Source organism: Tachypleus tridentatus, chromosome 6, assembly GCF_004210375.1.
Source record: "Tachypleus tridentatus isolate NWPU-2018 chromosome 6, ASM421037v1, whole genome shotgun sequence".
NCBI lineage: Eukaryota > Metazoa > Arthropoda > Merostomata > Xiphosura > Limulidae > Tachypleus > Tachypleus tridentatus.
The window spans coordinates 161,387,041-161,403,326 of NC_134830.1; the positions used below are offsets into that span (position 1 = coordinate 161,387,041).

General features: G+C 37.5%; 1 protein-coding gene across 15 annotated transcripts in view; it reads left to right on the plus strand.

Annotated features, from left to right (window-relative positions):
* Window positions 1–16,286, plus strand: part of LOC143254304 (zinc finger protein castor homolog 1-like) — a 243,484-nt gene that overhangs the window by 192,423 nt on the left and 34,775 nt on the right. For 10 of the 15 annotated variants that reach the window (XM_076509244.1, XM_076509245.1, XM_076509247.1 and 7 more), the window contains 5 exons: window positions 149–426; window positions 1,952–2,108; window positions 10,309–10,393; window positions 11,924–12,011; window positions 14,960–15,124. In XM_076509244.1, coding sequence (XP_076365359.1) covers window positions 149–426; window positions 1,952–2,108; window positions 10,309–10,393; window positions 11,924–12,011; window positions 14,960–15,124 — 773 coding nt within the window. The remainder of the gene's footprint in view (window positions 1–148; window positions 427–1,951; window positions 2,109–10,308; window positions 10,394–11,923; window positions 12,012–14,959; window positions 15,125–16,286) is intronic. The other 5 variants (XM_076509252.1, XM_076509253.1, XM_076509251.1 and 2 more) reach the window with 4 other exon arrangements.

Here is a 16,286-nt window from a genome sequence, read left to right on the forward strand (position 1 = left end):
TAAGATCTGTTAACTGATGAGAGTTCATTAATGTAAAACACATATATTACACAGATTTGTGTGCATACTTTTATAAAATAACTGGGGCATTCCAACAGTTTTACTTCATTAAACCTATTTTTTTTTCTCTTTTACTTTCAAATTTCAGGTAAAATTTTAGAAAACATGTCCTTTCCGTCGCACTCATTCTCTTACCTTTCCATGATGCAACACGTGCCAACTTCCGAGATCCTGAGCCAGCACGCGTCTTTAGCGACATCTTCTGAAAATCACACTTCATATTCTGCAGTCACTCCAGGTACGACACCTAGCGTAAGGAATACCATTCACCAATCAACGACATCACAAAATCCGGAGGAATCTCTTCGATATAAAATTCCGGACAACGTAAGAAATTTCTCATACGTATCTCCAAATAACTCTAGGGTAAGAAGTGGTTCATTGTCGCAAAACATTTGCCAGCAAAATGTCAACTTGAGTTTGTTATCGTCGAGAGTGTTTGTTTGTTTGTTTTTGAATTTCGCGCAACGCTACTCGAGGGCTGTCTGCGCTCGCCGTCCCTAATTTAGCAGTGTAAGACTAGAGGGAAGGCAGCTAGTCAACACTACCCACCGCCAAATCTTGGGCTACTCTTTTACCAACGAATAGTGGGATTGACCGTAAGATTATAACGTCCCCACGACTGGGAGGACGAAACCCAATTTTTAGCGTTGTAAGCCTATTCTGCTACTGAGTGGGTGAGGGGGGAATTATTATATTCTAGAAAAATTACTGTAGCTCTGTTACGTCACCGTTGTGGCCCGGCATGACCAGGTGGTTGGGTGGCGCTCGATTCGTAATTTGAGGGTCGCGGATTCGAATCCCCGTCATACCAAACATGCTCGCCCTTTCAGCCGTGGAAATGTTATAATGTTATAGTTAATACCACCATTCACTGGTAAAAAAGTAGCCAAAAAGTTGGCGGTAGGTGGTAATGACAAGCTGCCTTCCCACTAGTCTCACACTGCTGAATTAGGGACGGCTAGCGCAGATAGCCCTCTTGTAGCTTTGCGCGAAATTCAAACCAAACCAATCTCACTCTTCACTGGTAAAAAGAATAGTCCAAGAGCTGGCGGTGGTGGTGATGACCAGCTTCCTTCTTACATTGCAAAATTAATTGTTTGTTTGTTTTTGAATTTCGCACAAAGCTACTCGAGGGCTATCTGTGCTAGCCGTCCCTAATTTAGCAGTGTAAGACAGGAAAGGCAGCTGGTCATCACCACCCATCGCCAACTCATGAGATACTCTTTTACCAACGAATAGTGGGATTTACCGTCACATTATATAACGCCTCCACGGCTGGAAGGGCGAGCATGTTTGGCGCGACGGGGATGTGAACCCGCGACCTTCAGGTTACGAGTCGCACGCCTTAACACGCTTGGCCATGTCGGGCCTGCAAAATTAATAACGACTAGCGCAGATAGCCTTCGGGTAGCTTTGCGTGAAATTAAAAAAAAAAACTCTACTTGTGGCACAGACAGGTCTTATTAGTGATCGACGGAACAGCATATCAAATCACACCCTACATTGGCCTACAGTAATAATAAATTCAGTTAAATGACTGATTAATGAAATATTATACCGTAATTGATATATTTATTGTGGAAAAAAAAACAGTGCTATTCTACTAAAATAATAAAAACATGTTTGGTAAAAAAAAGGGAGAAGAAAATTAATTAATTTATATCCCTTCTAAAAATTCACGGTTAACGATTTTTCTGATTTCTTGTTGGTATTTTTGTACAAATGAACACTAAAAATTACCAAGAGAAAATATAAAACTCGTACAGTTATGCCTTAAAATTTCAAGCTCTTCGTGATACTTTCCATGTACATATATCAACCTAAAATTACGTTTCGTTACGCATGTCCCTAGATATCTTTCATAACATTTTAAAATTGTTTCTTTAAGGATGCGGCGACCATTTTAACTCTGGCTACACTTGGATCCAAAGTTGCAACTCGTAAAGCACCACCAGAGGACGTTCCACTAGTTTTCTCTACTCAGTCTCAAAGTATAGTAACCATAGCGCCCTCTACAGTACTGGCTTCTATACACAAAGAATCAAGTAAGTGTGCAGTATTTTTGTGAGGAGAGAGGACAGACCCAGTTTGTGATCAAATTATTATTAGCAACACCTAAAATGAGTTCATTACTGGGTCAGCGATTTGATTAGTGACTTGTAATGCTAAAATCCATAGTTCGATTATCCCGCAATGAACAGAGAGCAAAAATGTCTTATTATGTAGTTTTGCTCGAAGACAAACAAATAAACTAAAACCACACTATTCGTTGGTAAAATATTTGCCGGTGGGTGGTGATAACTAACTGCCTTCCCTCTAATCTTACACTGCTAAATTAGGGACGGCTAGCGCAGATAGCCCTTGAGTAGCTTTGCGCGAAATTCAAAAACAAACAAACAAACAAAAACCCAAACTCAAACTGACAGTATAAAGCTTTAAATGTGTAAATAATAACTTATATTCTACTCTGTAATGTGCTTTTAACTTATTAAAAAGTAAAGCTTAATTGTTGAAAGAAAGGTATTGTTAAATTGGTTTTACTACATTAAAAGAACACTGTAGAAATGCACGTTACAGATTTGAATATAAGTAATTATTTAAACCTTTGAAGCTTTGTGCTCTCATGATGACGAGAAACCCACTTGAAGTAAAAATGTACAGGGTGTTCGGAAAGTCACTGTGCAGTTTTGTAATCATATTTTATTCAGTCTATTTCAAGCCAGCAACTGATAGCGGTGTTTAGAAACAAAATAAGAAGGATCCAGGCCTGTATTGATGCCAACGGGGGCCACTTTCAACATTGTTTATAATTGTCATTCATATTTACCTCCTGTCTGTTAATAAATATATAAGTGCACAGTGACTTTCCAAACACCCTGTATATCAGGACGGCTGGTTCGGGTATTAACATGTTAACCTAAAGATGACGTAAGAAGGTAGAAACGTTGTTCTTTGCTTTATTTTGATAAAAGTGTTAATACCCATACCAGTCTTCCTAAGATACCCGATGTAATCTCAGTTTCGGTTTGTGTTTTAGTGAACGTTTCTGAAAAAGCTGCAAAGCGAAAGTTGAGTGTTTAATTAGATGAAAACTGCATTTTGGTGTTGTGTGTGTGTGTTTTTGTTATAGCAAAGCGACATCAAGCTACCTGCTGAGCCCACCGAGGGGAATCGAACCCCTGATTTCAGCGTTGTAAATCCGAATACATACCGCTGTACTAGCGGGGAGCCTTTGGTGTTGTAAGGTAAATTATTTTCAGCACAAATCACTAAATATAGTTCTCATGTTGAGCCTTTGTGACCCAATCCGGGATCAAGAATAGTAGCTTGCTGGTTCGTAAATTCTTCTGAACAATAAATAAATAATTCAGAGAAAATAATAATCAGTAATACATGGTGCTGAAATAAATAATGTTGTAATCCATAACCCTAATTCTGATGTGACAGAAATAAAATAGATAATATATGTGTATACCCTTCGCGAAACGTAATTCAGGTCACATCATAACAGTAACTGTGTTTATCGAATCCTACCTGACCTAAAGCGTCAGTTTAGTGGGTCAAGTACTTGCAAAGAAACTCTGAAATTTAACTTTAGTTAAAAAAAAAAAAATGTATTGTGAATGCCTCAAAACCTTTGCCTGGTAAAATTTGCTTCTTCACGAAAATTACGCATAGTGTTCAATTTCGGCTACTAGCACTTTTTTTGCAGTTTCTTTCAGGCACCGTCACCTTGAAAATACCCAGTTTTATTTGAATTAAAACTGCCAGATTTCTAAAACGTTCACATCTATACTTATTCTATTCTAAATACAAACGTAGCTTCAAGCGCACCTCGGCCTCTAATATCGTTTTGTCCATCTATATTATTCATTACATTTTTCTGGAAAATGAGTGATACTGCGTATGCTAATAGCTAATAGTTGAATGCAGATATCAAACATTGGATAATAACTGATTAGTTACACATACGTATAAAACTGAAAAGTCAAAGCAACAAGATACCGTTTTAGACTATCGTCGTATCATTTATAACATCTGGTCATAATAATGCTTGCGTGTAATCTTACGTTACTAAGCAGATTTTCAAATATAGGCCTAAACTTTCCTTAGATAATATAGAAATATTTAAATAAACTTACCAGATACAATAATTTTAAACACATTCATATTCTTACGGCTCAGTCTTTCTTTTTATCTCTAACTTATGTTTATAAATCACGAACAACTCACTTTATTTTTCTTATTTCGATTTTTTGTTTTGGAATTTCGCACAAAGCTACTCGAGGGCTATCTGTGCTAGCCGTCCCTAATTTCGCAGTGTAAGACTAGAGGGAAGGCAGCTAGTCATCACCACCCACCGCCAACTCTTGGGCTACTCTTTTACCAACGAATAGTGGGATTGACCGTCACATTATACACCCCCACGGCTGGGAGGGCGAGCATGTTTAGCGCGAACCCGCGACCCTCGGATTACGAGTCGCACGCCTTACGCGCTCGGCCATGCCAGGCCTCTTATTTCGAAAGAAGCTTCTATTACGCATAAAAAGCTCATTATCAGCAAACGGATCGAGCAGACGCCTATCATGTTTTCAAATTTTGACAAAGATAGATGGCGCTACAAATACAATCTCGAATTAAAGTCCGTTTAGACAGCAGATAAAAACTGTCATTTTTTTTAAAACCTAAACAAACGCAAAAAAATTAGTTACCCTATTTTACGTGTAAACTAATTCTTTCTTAAACTAAGCAACTTCTTACAACGAGTGTTTTAAATACATTTATACACGTACTTAGTCATTCAATTTAACTTTATGGGTGTTACTGTTCACAGTAAACTGTGCAAGTTTATTATTCGTGTATTACTATTAATTCCCCTTTCCTTAAAATTCTTAATGAAACGGCCTTGAAAATAAACGATAAAATACTTTTATATTCTGAGAGTAAAATCTTAAGTATATTCAGTCCTAATGTAGTGCGTAAATTTTTTATTTTGCGGCAACTGGATGCGAACTATTTTACTTAAGAATCATAGTTTGAAATGCTAACCACTAGGTCACGCCTTGGCCCGGCACGGCCTTAAGGTTAGGCGTTCGACTCGTATTCTGAGGGTCGCAGGTTCGAGCTCTCTTCACACCAAATATGTTTGCTCTTTCATCTGTTGGGGTGTTATAATGTGACGGTCAATCCCACTATCCGTTGGTGAAAGAGTGGTCCCAGTGTTGACGGTGGGTGGAGATGATTGTCTTCCCTCTAGTCTTACGCTCCTAAATTAGGGACGGGTAGGGCAGATGGCCCTCGTGTAGCTATGCGCGAAATTCAAAACCAAACTGGGTCCGGCATGGCCAGGTGAGTTGTGTTCGACTCGTAATCGAAGGGTCGCGGGTTCGAATCCCCGTCGCACCAAACATGCTCGCCCTTTCAACCGTGAGGGCGTAATAATATGACGGTCAATCCCACTATTCGTTGGCAAAGAGTAGCCCAATTTCGCGCAAAGCTACACGAGGGCTATTTGCGCTAGCCGTCTCTAATTTAGCAGTGTAAGGCTAGAGGGAAGGCAGCTAGGTAGTCATCACCACCCACCGCCAACTCTTGGGCTACTCTTTTACCACTGAATAGTGGGATTGACCGTCACATTATAACACCCCACGGCTGAAAGGGAGAGCATGTTTGGTGTGAGGGGGATTCGAAACCGCGACCCTCGGATTACGAGTCGAGTGCCTTAACTACCTGGCTTTGCGGAGCCAACTCGAATTAAATGAAATGTGAATCCAAAGCCTTTCATAACCCTACAAGCTAGGAGTTTCGTACGATTACAAGTTAGACGTTGACTTCGACAAAAACAACAGCAGATAAGATAATATTGACAGCTTCGTTTTAACCCTAATTTCTCTTCTATTTGTGTACTTGGAATACAAATAGCCTCAGTCACGGTAAGCCTGATTCAAAATGAAAACGTATGAATATATAATTACTTCTGTTTTTTCTGCTAATTCAGGTAACTAACATGGCTGCAACACTCTTAGCATTGATAACTTCTTTTGTTTTACTACATTCACGAACATCTTCAATATGACAACTACCGATAAACCCAAACATAAACACACATTTCTCATTCTCTTTATGGCCAAGCGTGTTAAGGCGTGCGACTCGTAATCCGAGGATCGCTGGTTCGCATCCCCGTCGCACCAAACGTGCTCGCCCTTTCAGCCGTGTGGGCGTTATAATGTTGCGGTCAATCCCACTTTTCGTTGGTAAAAGAGTAGCCCAAGAGTTGGCAGTGGGTGGTGATGACTAGCTGTCTTACACTACTAAATTAAGGACGGCTCGCACAGGGAGTCCTCGAGTAGCTTTGTGCGAAATTCAAAAACAAAACAAACACGTTCTCTTTCACATATCTGAGCGCTCACTCAAACTTGATGTGAGGACCAGATACTGATCTGTGAAAGCTACACTTTTCTTTTCTTCGAGTTACACAGACTTGTGTTATATATTCATCTGTCGCAAATATCAAGGAGTGGTAATCATGTTAGTTGAGTAAGTAATAAAAACACTTTTGACAAATAACATCACGCTTACATTACGCACTTGGTTGTTTTCATGCAGCCACAAACATATTTAGACAAAATTAAAACATTTAAGACCAACAACGTTTAAAGATAGTTTTTCTTATTCACTCGAAACGTGATAGTCAAGTAGCAGATCGTATGGATATTATATAAACTTCATGCTACCCAAAATGGTTTATCTGATTATAGTTGTACCTTTTGGGTTACTGCAATATTCAAATACTTGTACTCTTAACCTTTGACTACAGAACACATTTAAAAATGAATCACGTCTATACGTATTAGTGAAATGGCGAAGCCACTCACAAAAATTATCTCCATAAGTATTAGTGAAATGGCGAAGCCACTCACAAAAATTATCTCCATAAGTATTAGTGAAATGCTGTTTAACACGTCATCATCAGGCTGTGTTCTAAACATTTTTTTTTTTTTGGTCGCGATATTTTGTATTTGAATGCACAAAGTTTATAAAATGTAAAGGCTGTGCTGTGAATTTAAAGTGATTAAAACAGTTAAGTAACCTGCGTAGACTACTCTGGTTCGAGGTTAGGCATGGAGAGTTCTAAACGAATTAGATGGCCGCGCGGGACGCCTCAATGACTGCGAGGTTAAACCTAAGTAAGTTAACTTTATTCTACCACACGTGGATACCCACCAAACACCTCTAGTACAAAAGACACTTTGAGCTGACTGATGTGATGAAAAATGACAAATCAAACGACTTATCAAAATAAGAGGCATCAGATCTGGCGACTCTTTCAAAACTTGGGACAAACATTAAAATTCAACAGAAAGACTGTACTGCTGCTCTAAGTATTTGTAAAGAAACGAAGAAATTCACACAAACGCCACTGTCTGAAATGCGGCTCTGAGGAATGACCGTTCTTTCCCCCAAATACCTTTCCTTTTGTAATGTATGGTAGTGTCTAATCCCCCCCTTTCCTCACACATACTTCATTAACTTCTGCTAATTTCATTTTTTGCATACTTCAAAGAAGTTTTAAAAGCATACCACGCACACGTCACTCTTTAATTATATAGATTGGTGTTGGAGTCACGTGAGAAACAATGAATTGTAAAACATGTCCAAATATGAAGTTTAGAAATTATCTAGCATTTCCTCTTTCAATTATTCCTCTCATGTCATCTAATTCTCAATATAAAAGTCGATCCCTTTTAAAAACTGACATTTCATTAATGTGTGTGTGTTTTTCGTATAGCAAAGCCACAAAGGGCTATCTGCTCAGCCCACCGAGGGGAATCGAACCTCTGATTTTAGCGTTGTAAATCCGGAGACATACCGCTGTACTAGCGGGGGCCTTTTTCATTAATAATATATTAATAAACATAAGAAAGGACACTGGCATGTTCCTCGATCCTGTATTTTTTTACTTGTTTTTCCCCTATAAAATTCTGGACAGTTCTCACATTTAATATGACAGATGACTCTTGGGCTAGAAGACTTGAGATGTTTCCAGCAGCAGATAGCAAGCAGATTATATTATCTTTATACATGCTTAATCAATAAATCGTGCAGAGATAGTAGTATTATATCTAGATGCTTATATTTTGCGTGCATATTTACCTTGAACATACGAGATACGAGACCCGATCTTTTCGGAGTTTTTGTTATAATTATTATTATTATAAGGAGCTGAATAATAACGACCCTGTCAACTGATAACGTGCTAGTCCATGGTCTTTATCAACGAAGGATTAATAAATTACGCTATAGAGATTATTAGAACTATTACAAATAGTTTTTTTTTTTACAATCCACATCCTTATGACTACCAATTTATGTGTCATGTTTCAATGTATATAAAGGTTAGTTACAGTAAGTTTCAAAAAAATATGTTTGAAGAAGTACAACTAATCACGACTGACTAGAACGCTTGAAAATGAAATTCGTTTGATCTTTTACACTTTTACAGTAGGATAAACTTGGATATATGTTTAAAACTCTCATTAGCCTAGCTATTGTTCAGGTGTCTTGCTTAATGTATCATCTACATATTAGCTGTAGGAGTGGATTAATGATTCATCATTGTAACCTTCAACGAGGAATAGATTAGCTGAAGGAGTGGATAAATGATTCATCATTGTAACCTTCAACGAGGAATAGATTAGCTGAAGGAGTGGATAAATGATTCATCATTGTAACCTTCAACGAGGAATATATTAGCTGAAACAGCTGATAAACGATTCATAATTCTAACTTTAACAAGGAACAGATTAGCTGATACAACTGATGAACGAGTTATCATTCTAACTTTAACAAGAAACAGATTAGCTAAAACAGCTGATGAACGATTCATCATTCTAACTTTAACAAGGCACAAATTAGCTGATACAATTGATTCGTCATTCTAACTTTTAACGAGGAACAGATTAACTGAAACAGCTGATAAATGATTCATCATTCTTACTTTTAACGAGGAACAGATTAGCTGAAACAGCTGATGAACGATTCATCATTCTAACTTTAACAAGGCACAGATTAGCTGAAACAACTGATAAATGATTCATCATTCTTACTTTTAACGAGGAACAGATTAGCTGAAACAGCTGATGAACGATTCATCATTCTAACTTTAACAAGGCACAGATTAGCTGAAACAACTGATAAATGATTCATCATTCTTACTTTTAACGAGGAACAGATTAGCTGAAACAGCTGATGAACGATTCATCATTCTAACTTTAACAAGGCACAAATTAGCTGATACAATTGATTCGTCATTCTAACTTTTAACGAGGAACAGATTAACTGAAACAGCTGATAAATGATTAATCATTCTAACTTTAACAAGGCACAGATTAGCTGAAACAACTGATAATTGATTCGTCATTCTAACTTTTAACGAGGAACAGATTAACTGAAACAGCTGATAAATGATTCATCATTCTAACTTTAACAAGGAACAGATTAGCTGATACAACTGATGAACGATTCATCATTCTAACTTTTAACGAGGAACAGATTAGCTGAAACAGCTGATAAACTATTTCCTCTTCCTAACTCTTAAAGAGAAACAGATTAGCTTAAACAGCGGATATTGGATTACTCATTTCTAACTCCAAACCATTATCGTAATTAACGTCTCGAATCTAGAAATTACAGCGTCTTGTAGTAAAAATAAGAATCTCAGAAAATATCTGGGATTTTTATTGGTCGAACAGACTTAAACCACATTCGCATTACAATCAGTCGACAGCAATCTTGGCGTATTCACTGAGGGAGATTGGCATAAAATTAAGTGACGTCATACCTGTTCATAACGACCAAGTATTAAATGTTTTTATTTCTGAATAAAATCTGCTGATGTTCTTTTTTTAATATATAAAAGGTGAAATAAAGTTAATATTGGGAGAAGCTACCAAAGCAAGACATTTTCAAAAATTATAGGCGGAACTGTTACAGACTTAAATAATGGTCAGATTTTTCACATTTGAATGAATCACGTACATTATGTACCTCCAAAAAGTTATATAACTCATTTGATATATGCTTATTCAAACGTATAAAATGTTTGTTCACTTGTTTTTAATAATAGAAATATTCGTCTTTGATTTTCCCTATCATGTTTTCATTTAGCAGTTTTCCCACGGTCTGAGTTTGTTTGAAGTTCTGACACTACTATAATCACATTCAACTGTAACTGTTTTCTTTCAGTACACGATGTCCAAACGGATTCTCTTCAGATGAAACTACAAACTGAGAAAACTGGATCCACAGACTACACTCGGTACGTAAAAAGGTGAGTTATGTTTTAAAAGCGACAGCATCGAAGCATAACATATATAGAATATACCAAAATGCTACAGCCGCGGCATTAAGGCTCAAAGAACGCCTCTGAGTTTATTTGTTTTTATCAAATACAAACTTTTAACTCATGCCTCCGAATTGAGATTTAATTACGGTTTTCGACCAAGGAAGTCAAATTCTTTCGATTGATGTATTTATCACACCCAATGTCTCGTAGATTCATGTATTCTAATCCCGTGTACAAGAACTTCAGTTTAAGGGTAGGCTGGTAGAGAACCTGATGAGTTATAAAATCGAATCGGATATACGCACGCCCCATGCTTGGGACTGCTGGGGCACATGAGTACAGCTAATAAAAAACGGGGAAAAGGCTCATTTCTTAATCTAATTGTACTAAACTAATTTCAAGCGCTGCGGCTACTGTGGATTTCCTTTTGTTATATCATTCGACCCTACTTAAAAGTTAAGGGATATAAAAAAAACTACTATTAACCTCTTACCTTCAATGATATTAAATGACATTGCATTACAGTTGATATTAATTTGAAAATCTCGACACTAAAACTAGTGGTGTAAATATATTAAATAGAATAACATCACAGCCAGTTACCAAAATATTAAAATAACACATTGTTAAACACAATGCTTACACAATGGACTATCACTGTTGTGTCCACCAAGGGAAACTAGGTTTTTAGTTGGGGGGGGGGGTTATAGGTAGTGATCTAACACATTAATGAACACTACAATAAACCTGCTGGTCCAAATATATTAAATAAAAAGTGTTATAAAGGATGTACCAAAATTATTAAACAACAACACTATAAACAATGACTCAAAGGTATTGGGAACAACATTACAAGTGATGTCCCAAAAAATACTGAAACACAGAATATTATAAGAAATTAGCCTAAAATACAATTAAAATAAATGCGTGGATGGAAAAATGTTTATAAACAGATTAACTGTTTGATATAGTAGACACGTGTACTATAACTAGTGAAAGAAAGGTTTGTTTTGAATTTCGCGCAAAGCTACACGAGGTCTATCTGCGTTAGCCACCCCCAATTTAGCAGTGTAAAACTACAGGGAAAGCAACTAGTCATCACCACCCACCACCAACTCTTGGACTACTCTCTTTTACCAACAAACAGTGGGGAATGACCGTCACATTATAACGGCTCACGGCTGAAAGGGCGAGCATGTTTGGTGTGACGGGGATTCGAACCCGCGACTTTCAGATTACAAGCCGAACGTCTTAACCCACCAGGCCATGCCGGGCCTCGTCGAGAGAAAGACGTTACCTCGATCTTTTACAAAAACAAACTGGTATTAAAACACCGAAGTTGGTATGGAGAATGTTAAATCGCATATCAGAAATTTAAGTTTAGAATACTAAATAGTAGTAGATGCTAAAACGTCGTAGAAATTACACCAAGGTGCATAACACCAACGGTCTTCGATGCTATTAGTCTGCGAAAAGTTTCTACAACGTTTAAAGCACGTGATTTTTTCTTATCAGGTTTGCCAACGCAACGGAATGTGGGAGTGATTACTGCAAAGACGTAAATTACCGAGAACATTTTCACTGCCTGGAGTGTAATTCAAGGGTAGGTTTTATTTTTTTCCTTCAAAGTATTACTTTGATAGATACTATTATAAGATGAGTTATGGATTTTCATGATCCATTAGATTACTGTAAATTGCATGGATTACGGTCACGCGAGCAAAGAACTGCACGAGCTTCATGATGATGTCCTCATCTACATTATCTATTACTTTTTAGGGACTTAATTGGTCACTTAAAATAAACCACCTTTAATTAAAATTACCTAAATTTTGAATATACTGGAAATTTTCCCAAGCAGTCTTGGAGTAACAGATTCAATCTTCAGAATTGCAAGAAAACATTACAAAGGGGATAATGTTGTTAGTTTTAACCTAGGTAACACAATGGTCTCCATTTTCCTGAAGTCAAAACTAAAACAGAATATATTAAATAGGGGGCAATGTCGGTCGTTCTGACCCAGAGAACACGCTGAATCACTTTTTGTTTGTTTATTTTAAATTTCGTGCAAAGCTACACGAGCGCTATCTGCGCTAGCAGTCCCTAATTTATCAGTGTAAGACTAGAGGGATGGCAGCTAGTCATCACGAACTACCACCAACTCTACCAACGAATAGTGGGATTGAGCGTCACATTATAACGCCCTCACGGTTGAAAGGGCGAGCACGTTCGGTATAAGGAGGATTTGAACTTGCGACCCTCAGATTGCGAGTAGAGCGCCCCCTAACCACCTGACCGAGAACCACTCTTTCTAAAGTCAAAATTTAACTCCACAGTACAAACGAATTAACTATTTATATTTATTACCTATTCTATACACTTCTAAGTAGGAAAAAAAAGTTATGTAATGTTGAGTGATGGAATGACCGGCAAATCTTCCCCAGGGCAATACCCACAACTAATTAGCCGTGACTTTAATGTTTCAGATACCATCACTTGTACTGATTTATTATGCTGTGTTTTGAAAAATGTTCTCACCTCACGAGGCTTAATATTGACTTACTACTTGTTGTTTTTAGTATATGTTTGACGTAGCCAGTGTTGGAGTTTCATAACGTTACAATATTCACTATTTCATAGCTGTTTGGGACAGATCCTAGTTTTTCTGCAGATAAAAGTACAATGTTTGGATACCTAACAGTATTTCTTTGACTTTCACCAGATAGTTAACAGTTGAAACGTAAAGAATCGAAACTGTTCACTACAGGATTAGGATTAGACCAAACTTACGGATTAACATTATTTTTATATCCTGGTCTTATAGGCTTAACACTATTTCCAGAGGTTGTAACTTGTATTCTGTAACACTGAGGCGTTACATATGCAAAGAATAATAGGTTTTGGCTCGTATTCTGTTACACTGAGGCGTTTACATCTGCAAAGAATGGTGCGATTCTCTGTTACAAATAGTCTAAGTTACTTAAGCATGTGACATATATATACCAAGTGTTTAAATGCGTCCTTAAATAAAAATGTCTAACGATGTAAGATCAGAAGAGCAAACTATGATATGGCATCAGGAGAGCATGCAGAGCATACCACTGACCCTTGAATCCTATCTGTTTGTTGTAACAGTGTCGTTCAGGTATATTTTTCTTACAACTAATGTGTGATGATAAGATGCACGTCCTCTTGAAACTACATGTCTTCAGGTACGTTTTTCGAATCTTCAGCTGCTGAGCCAGAAACTTCTGCAGAAAATTAAGGCTTTTTTTTTTCTATGTTAATGTTCCATCGAATGGACAAATGACATGACCACTTATGAGACCACACCAAAAGTTCACGCTCTGTTCCCTGGTTTTGGGTTTTCCTAACCTAGGGTGGATTTCCTTGGGACCAGTATTGGAAATAACGGTACTTCGTTTCATCATTTCCTTCAACTGTATGAAACGTTTCGTAACGGAAATGTTTTTCCAGCCCGTTCTGTATCATGAGCCATTCACACATTCACAAAGTCCACACACCAGTCTGGATTATCTCGTGGGACATGAGTAACAGAAGGTTAAAAACTCACTTCTTTGCTTATTCCTAGTACTTTCACACTGATGTTATTGAGTTAGCAACGAGACATCGTATCCTAAAAAAAATTCATTCGTTGCTGTCAAAGGTCATCCAAACGACCAACGTTTGTGTGAGATGAAGTTTCACGCACAGGATGTATCGAATTAAATATTGTCCCTAACTGCAGTATTATTTTCTCACGTTCTTCAAAATCTGATGATGGAATTGCAACCAATTACTGTAACTAAAAAAAAAAGGGGCAAAAGAAAGAAATATAAACGAAGATATAAAAACCTTAGTCATGATAGGATATCACGGTGGTGTAGCTTTTTGTATCATTCAGTACGACTAATCAAGTTTGGTTTGGTTTGAATTTCGCGCAAAGGTACTCGAGGGCTATCTGCACTGGCCGTCCCTAATTTTGCAGTGTAAGACCCACCGCCAACTCTTGGTTTACTCTTTTACCAACGAATAGTGGGATTGATTGTCACATTAAAACGTCCTCACGGTTGAAAGAGCAAGCATGTTTGGTGAGGCGGGGATTCGAACCCGTGACCCTCAGATTACGAGTCGAGCGCCTTAACCAACTGGTCATGCCCGGTCGTTTCGCACAATACCACGAGACAAAAACAAAACGAAAGTATAAATATGTCGCACTTGTGCTGCTTGTGACAGTCGTAATATCCATTGTGTAAAGCAATCTGTTCAGACCAATCACACTATAATCGTTTCCCTGAGTTTCGAAGAGAAACTTAACTTTGCACATTTCCCACGACTTATGCAGAAACTGTAATGTCCGAGACCGAATTTGCAGATTATTTTTCGTTCGAACTTCCGTTAGTATGGTGATGAGAGTTGCCAGTTCGCCAAAACGACATGTAAGAAGAAAAAAATATCAAGAGATGTTATCAGGGATATTACTAAAAGTATATCATTTATATTAAAATCCAAAACGACTAACCTCTACTATTTAATGAAACTCTTCTACAGGTATTTGTGAAGAAAGAGGAAATGATACGCCATTTCAAGTGGCACAAAAAACGTGACGAATCTCTCCAGCATGGCTTTCTGCGTTACAGTCCAATGGACAACTGTTCAGACAGGTTTACAAACTGTTCCCATAACCGGAAGCAAACCCATTACCACTGCTTGAAGGTGAGATCTAGTTGCAGATAGGCATTAAATATTACATTCCATTATTTTTTAATTATTCCTGTTTTATTTAAGTCTTTACGTTTCCAGCCATATTCGAATCCGGTCTTTATCCTGGTTATAAATATACAGCGTTTTACTCGGATAACTCGCTGTCATATACACGTATCTCAGACATTAAATCTAGAAGGTTAGGTACTTAAGGGCAAGTAAAGAAGTCCAATACGTGCACGCACAAAACCCGTTTTTCCCAGAATTAGAAGTGAGGGTTGTAAACGAATGAAATTAGTTACTTTATTATAAATCATTTCCATATACCATAACAGGTTCCCACAAACGAATACATATGTGACAAACATGGAACTGACATTCGTGATTTGAGTGTGACGATTTTGAGATTTAATCTTTTTTGTTTTTGGAAAGGGGAAGGGGGAAGAATTCTAACCAAAAATAAATGAAAACTGTTGGACATGGGAGATAAAGAAGCCTCATTTGTAAAAGTTTATATTTTCTAAAGGCTCATAGTAACCATAAAAATAGTAAACACTGTATCTAATGGACGCTTCAGACAGGTCATTTTGATGCATATTTCTCCTAACAGTTGTTTAGTTTAGGTTAAATTGATGGGAGACTGCTTCTACAACATGTAGAGAAAAATTCAAGGGTTCATTATTTCAGGAAGGAAAAATAAACAAACAAACGTGGCGTATGCTCGTGATTTCACTGAAAATTAATTTATCAGCTTAATAGAAATAAAAGGTTTGTTTTACTGAATTTCGTCCACAGTTACTCGGGGACATATCTGCACTATCTGTCCCTAATTTAGAAGTGACAGACGAGAGGAAAGACAGCTATTCAACACTATTTATCGCAAAATCGAAAAGTGTAACTGACCGTCCATTCCTAACGCCCTCATGGATGAAAAGACTAGCAAGTACAGTGACGGAATTCGAACCCACGATCCTTAAAAATTGCGAGACGTGTAGAGCATGCCAAGCCAGAAACTATACAAAAAAGTGAAGTTTCATAAGGTTTATCAACATAAATCTCCATCATACCCGTAAAAACCATTCGAGCATCTTACTGACGTTTCGTAAGGCTTAACTCAATAAAGTTGCATCATACTTCTAAAACCATTCGAACATCATCCTGACGTTTCGTACTC